This window comes from Pteropus alecto, unplaced genomic scaffold, assembly GCF_000325575.1.
Source record: "Pteropus alecto unplaced genomic scaffold, ASM32557v1 scaffold78, whole genome shotgun sequence".
Taxonomy (NCBI): Eukaryota; Metazoa; Chordata; class Mammalia; order Chiroptera; family Pteropodidae; genus Pteropus; species Pteropus alecto.
In genome coordinates this window covers 787,075-796,320 of record NW_006443124.1, presented here as the reverse complement: position 1 = coordinate 796,320, position 9,246 = coordinate 787,075, and the positions used below count along the sequence as shown (strand labels likewise).

The 9,246-nt window shown below is 33.6% G+C and overlaps 1 protein-coding gene across 5 annotated transcripts in view; it reads left to right on the top strand.

Annotated features, from left to right (window-relative positions):
* TCERG1 (transcription elongation regulator 1) overlaps positions 1–9,246 on the top strand; it is a 56,925-nt gene that overhangs the window by 23,342 nt on the left and 24,337 nt on the right. For 3 of the 5 annotated variants that reach the window (XR_001517888.2, XM_015598082.2, XM_015598080.2), the window contains 4 exons: positions 5,383–5,543; positions 6,734–6,790; positions 6,944–7,010; positions 8,103–8,153. Coding sequence is in view for 4 of the 5 variants with exons in the window: in XM_015598082.2 (XP_015453568.1) it covers positions 5,383–5,543; positions 6,734–6,790; positions 6,944–7,010; positions 8,103–8,153 (336 nt within the window). In the remaining variant the exon portion in view is untranslated. The remainder of the gene's footprint in view (positions 1–5,382; positions 5,544–6,733; positions 6,791–6,943; positions 7,011–8,102; positions 8,154–9,246) is intronic. The other 2 variants (XM_015598083.2, XM_015598081.2) reach the window with 1 other exon arrangement.

The window sequence follows — 9,246 nt, the reverse complement described above, 5'->3', positions numbered from 1 at the left end:
CTGAAAATCCTGTTTCTGAGTGATAGTAACATAATTACCCATTTGCTTTTCTCACACGTAAGTCACAGACTAACAGTAACCAACAGTATCAATAACTCTGATTACTGAAGACAGTTCAAGCCTTTTTTCAAGTTATTTTTATGTTTGGGGTACATCAGTCTAGGGATATATAGTCAAGTTGTGTTTTAAAGGCATTTAAAATAGTTTTCTGTATAATTTCACCAACTTAATACACAGGCTTATTTTAAAAAAAATAAAATATGGTTCTAAAATCAAAGTATGAAAACAATCTATATTCAAAGAATGTATTCCTAGGTTGTGGTTTGAGTGTTACACATGAAAAGCTGGTAACTCTGAACCCCACCAGTCTGAAGCTTTGTGGGCCTCATCACTTTTCATACTTAGGTCCTTCGATTAGCGAAAATTTCTTTTGGAGTTTGTTTAATTATTGTTTTTCTTTATCTGTTTCTTTTTCCTTTTCTGGAGCATTTCTAATTTGCATGTCAAGTCTCTTGTATTTGTTATCCTCTAAACCTCTTTTTTTCTTATATCCATAGTTTTTGTGCTCCGCTTTGAGTTATTTTCTCTTTGATCTGACAGGATATAGAAAAGAATATGAATGCGTTAAAAAAGCATACAATATGAAAGAATTATATGAAGTAAAAAGTTTTAGAATTTCACCCTCATGAAGCCTCTTTATTAATTTTGTTACATGTGCCTTCTGGACCTTTTGCTATATCGTGTTTTATGTACATGTTTGTAGAAGTATGTGTGTGGTGTACATGCACATTATAGTGTCTTTAAAAAATACATTTACTCTTCAGTGTTTTTTACTAAATAAGTAGAAATTTTGCGGTTTTAGTACATATAAATCTACTTGTGATGGTATAGTTTTCTGTTGTATGGAAATGCATAGTTTTCCTATAGGCGGATGATTGGGTTGTCTTCCGTGTGTGTGTGTGTGTGTGTGTGTGTGTGGTGTGTGTGTGTAGGGAGGGGGTTGCCCTTGGCATTACAAAAGTTGTTGTTTAGAACATCCTTATACATATTTTATTTCTGAATGTCTTCGGGTATTTCTTTTGGATAGATAAACTGAATTGAGTGATGTAGCTTTTTAAAATTTTGATGGATATTGCTTAAGTAGACTTCGGAAAGGTTCTTGGTGAGGGAGGCAGGCAGAGGGGCTGTACCAGTTAACATTCCCAACAATAGCCTTAGTACCAGTTTCCCTATACTCACCAGTATAGGGATATTCCTTTAAAATCCTTGGTAACCTGATCAAAAAAAGGACTCTTACATTACCAGAATGCTGGTGTCATTGAGCCTGTTTCATGCTTACTGGCTGTGGATTGCCTCTTCAGTTTTTGTTCATCTTTTTATGGACTTGTCTTTTTCTTAATTACATGTGAGAGACTTTATTATGTATTACAGTTTCTATCAGGTGATTTTTGTTTGATGTCATAGATAAATTTTATATTGATGAGATGAAATTTTTGATCTTTTTATAGATTCTAGGTTCTGTGTTCTTAGAAGGCATTGCCATCTAAGAAAAGCACACAACTGTATGTTTTCAGTGCTTTTACAGTTCATCTGAATACAGGTACCCCCCTCTTTTTGAAAGTTTGCCTTATGCCACTTCACTTTTACAAAAGACCTACATTACTTCCTCTTTTCGGTAACTGAAAGAAATCAGAAGAGGGTTTTTGCTTTATCGAGAAAAGGCAAAAAGTGAAAATAGAGTTTCTTTTGCAACAAACCCTAATAGAGGTAGCCAGTACCCCAGCAGCTAGAGTGGCTCTGCCAGGCTCTTTCCTGAGAACTATACTCAGCATCAAGCCACCATAGCTTTGAATTGTGTATCTCTGAGCATCTGTGCATCTTGATTTATTTTGTGTGTCAGCAAGATGTGTCCATAAGGTATCAGAAGAGCCTAAGAGAGCTCATAACAGGTGTTACACTTAGTATAAAACTGGATGTAATTAAGTGTTTCGATTGTGGTCAACAAAATAAAGACATTGTATATATGTCTTGAATTTTGGGTCTGGGAATGCTCAAAATTTTTTCCATATAAATGAATAATAATTGCTTCTTTGCTTTACATCATCATTTCAACTTACGAAAGGTTTCGAAGGAACACTCAAATAGCAGAAGAAAGTTGTACGTGAGAGATAACCATCTGTCCAAATTATTTTCCAAGGAATGTATTATCAGTGTAACTTTAATCCCTAATTTATTATTTTCTATTCCTTATAAAATGGATAAGCACTAACTAAGCTAAACAAATTGTTCAGCTAAGGCAGGATATGCTACTTCATTTGGATAATCAAATTTTTATTAGTCTGTCTCTTGATATCTTCAGATGTCGCTCTTTGAGTTACTTTCTTTAGAGATAAGAAGCTAAGTATAAAACATGAAGTTTCATGTTTCCTTTACCTGTATTGTGATTTTTCTTTCTGGCATTTCATGGCATTGGTTGTACTCTTTTTAAAGGTCACAGACCAATTTTAATTTTTTTCCCATTGCTTACTAAGATTACATCACACAGATTTAGCTTGCATTTTTATAATCCCGTACAAAGTGCAAAGTGAGGGCTGCCTGTATTTGCCATGCTTTGTTTGTCTGTAGTCTGTTGCATTTTAACTTACGAAAAATTTATCTTTGAACTTCTAGTCACTTTTATATTTACTGAGAGTGGCCCAGGGCTGGCCAGCCAGCCTGCCACCTTTTCTTCCTTCCTTCCTTCATTTGCCTGCTGTGTTTCTATAGTTATTTTTGTTTTCATAGCTTTTTACTCTCAATATTTTTTTATGAAAAAATTGAAACATACAGAAACATCGAAAGACTGTTTCTAGAACAGTGAACACTATATATTGACCACCTACATTCTATAGTTAACATTTTATCATTTAGTTTGGCTCTTTTGTATTCATCCTTCAATGCATCTGCCAGTCTTACTTTTTTAATACATTAAAAGTTGCAGATATCAGTATATTTCACCCCTTAGCACTTTATCTTGCATTTATTAGTAGAGAGCAATTCTGTGACACAGGAATTCTTTGTCCATAGTTTTTCTGTTAATCCTGAAATGTCCTGACAGCTTCACACTCCACATTTACCACTAATGCAGTTGGTGCTGTATAAGCACACGTAGGTGTTTTGAAGCCAGTGAGTTAGACTAGCGTTTCTGTCTTCGAGTGGTTACTGCCGTTAGTATAGATCAGTGTTTTAGAAACTGGCATTGAAAATTTAGACTTAATTTTTTCCCCCAATAAACATCTAACAAAATGGCTTAGGTGTCTCAGGATGGTTCTAATGGAGATTCTTGAAGGGAATTCTGCAGTGAATCTTTAAAAAATATGGCAGCTTTATTGAGATAATTCACACACCACACGATTCACTCATTTAAAGAGTACAACCTAATGATTTTCAAATATTCACAGAGTTGTACGACCATCATTATAACCAACTTCAGAATTTTTTCATTACCCCAAAGAGAAACTTATGCGCATTGACAGTCACTCTCCACTTCCGGTCAACTCCCTCAGCCCTAGGCACTAGTCTGCTCTCTGTCTAGGTTTGCTTAGTCTAGACATTTCATAAGAATGCATATATGTGGCCTTTGGTGATTGGCTTGGGTAATTTCTTTCACTTAGCAATAATCATTTTGAGACTTATCTGTGTTGTTGAATAGCTCCTTTTATTACTGAGTAGCATGCCTTTGTTCGGATATGCCAGTTTATCCATTCTTCTGTTGATGCACATTTGGGTTGGTTCCAGTATTCAGCCATTCAATGCCTAGATATTTGCCTATTTGAAATAGTCCCAAACTGGATATAGCCCAAATTAATTTGTATAAGAACATTCTTATACAAATCTTTGTGTAGACATATGTTTTTATTTCTCTTAGGTAAATAACTAGGAGTGTAATGCCTGGATTATTTGCTATATATACTTAATTTCCTAAGAAACTGCCCAGTTGCTTTTTTCCAAAATGGTCCTACCATTTTGAAATTTTTGTCAGCAGTGTATGAGAGTTCCAGTTGCACTATCATATTTTGGGTTCACTGAACTTCTTTAATATTTATGTCTTTTACCAAATTTGGAGATGTTTGGGAGCCATTATGTCCTCAGATTTTCTTCTGCCCAGTATCCTCCTCCTCTTCTGGAATCCCAGTACCATGTATGTGAGGCATTTTGATATAGTCCGATAGTTTCCTGAAACTGTTCATCTCCGGGTTCTGTGCGCCCACCCCAGTCTTAGGATGAGATAATTATTGATCTGTCTTCTGTTTCAGTGATTGTTTCCTGTGTTATCACCATTCTGCCCTTAAGCCAATCCAGAGAAATTTAATTTCAGTTGTATTTTTCATTTGTAAAATTATTTTTAATAGTTTCTATTTCTGTGCTGAGAACGTCTGTCTTTTCATTCATTTTAAATTTGTTTTATTTCATGGAGCCTAGTTATAATTGCTGCTCTAACATCTTTAATTATTTCAACAATAGAGGCTTTGTCTGATAATTTCAAGGCTAGGTCACCTTGGGCTTGGCAGCTGTTGATTAACTTGATTATCTGGCCATAAAGACCTGGTTTCTCTTGGAGTTTTACCTGCCTGTGCCATGGTCATTATGCTGCTATGTGACTAGGGGCCATCCTCAGGGCAGAGGTTTGAGGGAGGAGAAATGGGAAATTTATACCCTTGTAGTTGCTTCTCTAAATTTTGACTCTCCTCCATGCTGCTGCCTTTTTCTTTCTTTCTTTCTTTCTTTCTTTCTTTCTTTTTTTTTTTTTTAACTTTACAGAGTCCTCACATTGTTTTTTCTGTTTTGTCCGAGTTTCTATGACGCTTTAATGGGCGTGTAGTGTCATAGGTCAGTCGGTACTTCTCTTTATTTTTTATACCAGATATAGTCAGATATAAAGGCTTCATAGAAGGTTGCATTTGAGTATGTAATTCTGGTTTGGTAAGAAATGTTAAGAAGTATTGTGTAATAAGTAGGGTGCTATGATCTGTTCTTTTAGCTTTATTTAGCACTGCTTAATTTCATTATTGCTTTTTTGCTGTTAAACATATCCTTTGTGATAGGTTAAATTGAACATTCTCCGTCTGATTGTGCCAGACCAAGTTTCTAAGCATTCTAAATTCTGATCACAAATCGCTTTGCTTTTCCAGGGTTTCTCAATATGTTAAACAGCAATTTTAACCTTAGCCAGTCAACCACCTTCGCTAAAAACCATGTTTGGTTCTCTATAAAAAAATAACTATTAGTAATGTAAACATTACCCACCCCCACTAACTCCCCTTTTGACAGGATGACAGTCAAAGACCTAGCTATAAAATGTGTTCCATAACGTAAGGTAATGATATATGAACCAATTCTTAGGTGTGTCGTTTGGACTGGCGATGAGCGGGTCTTCTTTTATAACCCTACCACCCGTCTTTCCATGTGGGACCGACCCGATGATCTGATTGGAAGGGCAGATGTTGACAAAATTATTCAGGAGCCGCCTCATAAAAAAGGAATGGAAGAAATGAAGAAACTAAGTAAGTTAACGTTCTTTTTATATTTTGACAGGAAATGAGAGGCCATTTAGAAAAACTTTTATTTTCAAGGAATATAATAAGAATTTCGAGAAATGGAGAATAGCCTGTACTAGTTTGAGTTCAATAATAGAGATATAAAAAGTAGAGAATTTGGATTGGAATTATTTTTTTGTAACATATTTATATATGTACTTTCTTTACTTGTCCTTGTCAAGATTTTTAGTTAGTACAAGATATGTTGGTACTGCAGATGTTTGCTCCATATTTAATAATACTAAACTCCTTGGTGAGTCTTTTAGCACCCTTTGTGACTAGTAATGTATTTTCGAAATAATCAAAACTGTACAGATTATTTGAAAATATTTTACTGTTTACTAAAATTTTGTAAAATACAAAAATACGAAATTTTGTGAAAATACAAAATCTTATTATTAATCCTTTAAACTGGATGAAATTTAGGGAAGGTAAGCTTTATTCTTGACAATATAGACACTTAAACCTTATTAAAAGATTTTTTTTATTCTACCTCATGTTCAGCATTCCAGTATATATAATGAAGACATAATTTGTACATAATTTTTATTGACGTATTTTTTATTGGTAATTTGCCCTTGTATTGATATAATTATGTTTATATAGGATCCTCACATGTATTATAGAAGCATGATCAATGAATCATTTGATACATACTTCAAAAAAAGACAAACCCTAATATATGTCATTTACAATAATTGAGAAATCTTCATGGATTGCATATGTGTGGTACTAACATTTTCTGCTTACAAATGATTTCTAAATCAGTCAGACTTTTCCCACCTGGTACTGAAGATCTGGGCACCAACTTTTTCCCCTTCAACAATATGTTTTATAGCTGTGATATTGATAATGCTTTATAGCCATAGTGTTCAGTCATGCCAAGAAAGCGTGTGATTTGCTTTTGTTTTTATGAATCTTAAAATATTCAATCCATTTATTAACTACATGCACCAAAGAATCATTTCAAAATGAATGATTATTTAATGTAAAGGGTGGATTAATAGATGAGGTATAGAATCACCAGGCTTTGTTTAATGTTTTATAAAGGGGTGCATGTTGTGGAATGGATATTTTATATAAGCAGGATTAAAAGAAAAGATTGTATAATAGATGCATGTAACTATTCATAATAATATTTGAAATATTTTTGCCAGGGCACCCAACCCCAACAATGCTGTCCATCCAAAAGTGGCAGTTCTCTATGAGTGCAAGTAAGTGAACTAACTATAAATTGCAGCTTCTTTGTAATAACTCTTAAAGCAAATGTTCTATTAGTGGTTAACAGAAGGAGTGCCACTTAGACACTTCAGTTGTTGCTTGCTTATTTTTATTCTGACAGAGGTTGATGAAATTTTATTTTATAGTTAAAGAAGAACAAGAATTAATGGAAGATATTAATGAAGATGAGCCTGTTAAAGCTAAAAAACGGAAGTAAGTAATACTTACAGTTTATGTAATTCAGGTAGATTTTATATTTTAAAAGTTGATTAGGTCATAGTCAGTTCGTGATTGGGACAGGTAATGTGTATGATGTTAGGAGACAGAAATGATGATTGCTCTATTAGGCCTGATATTAAAAATCTTTGCTTTAGAATGTAGAAATGGTGTCCCTGCTGTTGCTAGATTTTCAAAAAAATTGGTTATTCAAATATGTATTATGAAGCCAAATGACATTTTAAGAATTAGTCAATAAATTATTTTTAGGCATTCATTAGACCTGAATTTTATACAAAATAAATTTCCTCCCTAATATAGACCCTAACAGACACCATTCCAGAAATCTCATAAATACAGACACAGACTTCTCTCTCTTTTTACATGCTCGTCACTTCCCTAGTCGTCGAGTCTGTGGTGATTTTACTGGTGAAGAGAGGGAGGGGACGCATGAGCTTAGAATTTTGCGAGAAAGAGACTGCTGTTAAGTGAAGCATTAGTTTGGCTAGTGCTCTAGAGTTGGGTAAAATATGAACACTATTAACTAATTATGGGGGGTGGACAGGTGGGGTACATGGTGTTTGGGGGAGGGGAGAATGGGACCATTATTTAGCAGCAAAAAGGAAAGTTTGAAGATGTTAGGAACTGGTTGATCATAATAGTCCTTATTCTGAAAAGGACAGATTGAATGCAGCCAAATTATGGCAAAGAAATCAGTAAGTCAACCCCTATCAAGGGTGGTTCTTTTAAAAAAAAATTTCTTGATTGGCAACACGTTAAAGAAATTAAGATATTAAAGAGAATCACTCATAATCGACCACAGTAACAGCTATTTTTATTTTTGTAGTTGACTTTTTAGTTCTTGACCAAATGTATAAGTATTTTTATTAGTTGCAATCAACTGATTTTGTGTTCTTTTTTAAAAAAATCTAGAATAAGACATTTGTTTTCTTAATTATTATAAATGACTGTATTCATTCTGTTTATGTACCATAATTTTGGATGTTCCTACAATGTTAAACTTTTAGGTTGTTTTTAATTGTTTGTTCTTATAGACAACTCTGTAAGGTTTTTAACTGCTTTTATCAGGAGAATGTCAAAGAAGTCCTTTATGTGGATTGCCCGAGCTTCTCTATTTAGGTACAAAGCTAAAAGCCTATCTTTCCTGGCTTAGTTTTTCTTTATTTCTTTAATTGAGATAGATAGTGATAGTTTGTATTGTGATATTTTCATTTAGTATAATTTTATAAAGATTATTTGTTTACATTAGTTATATTTCTTGGATGTCTTTTAACTCTTTAACTATTTAAATAGTTCTTAAATAAATTATTTTAAGAGGGTATATTGTTGGGCAAATTGCTTTTACCTGTTTGTTTTGTGCATATCTTAGGTCACAGACTATCTCGCTAAGTTCCTGCAGGTCACGGACTATGTCTTCTGTTTCTTTTGATTCATGCCCTAAGAGTTTAATTACCTCTCACCATATTTGTGGGTTAGCCTTAGTTTCTTTTAATTCCCTGGGCTACCTTCACTTTTGAATTTTCTAATGTTCTCTTTTCCTGATTTCCCTTAAGTTTATGTAGGGAATATGAATCAGTTTTTATTTTTATATTTAGCAGATCATATGTAAGAAAGAAGATCTGCTCAAACACACCAAACTATGGAATTACTTAATTTTTTTGATTATTCACATGAATGGGCCTTATTTATAGTTCAAATGTTTGAGAGGTGACTCGATTTCATGTTCATGATCTCACTTGAGTACCATACAGCAACAGGGTTGCCCTTAGCCCTGAGGTGCATTTTTTGGAAGAACAAGAAGTAGTTTAGTCATTGGTGAACAGTTTTAATTCCACCTCACTACTCCTGGGCCTATGTTGCTCTCTGGGACCTGTTCTTCAACTTAAATCTCAACTTATCGCCCAGACAGTGAGTAAAAAAATTGTCAGGTAGGTAAGGTATATATCTCACATATCTACTTGGCCAAGTTTGCAGATATTTTAATTTTGTTTTCAAAATAAATATTTGAGATTTCTAAGACTTATACCAATTTTTATTAGATTTTAAAACATGCATTTATAATGTAAAACATTTTGGAGAATACTGTTTTTCCTGTATTATTTCAAGAACTAAAAATTATATTCTGTGCTGTTTAATTCTAACACATTAAGTTTTACTACAGTGTGAGATTTTTTTTTTTTTTTAATAAGGTAGTTCATTTTATATAACAACT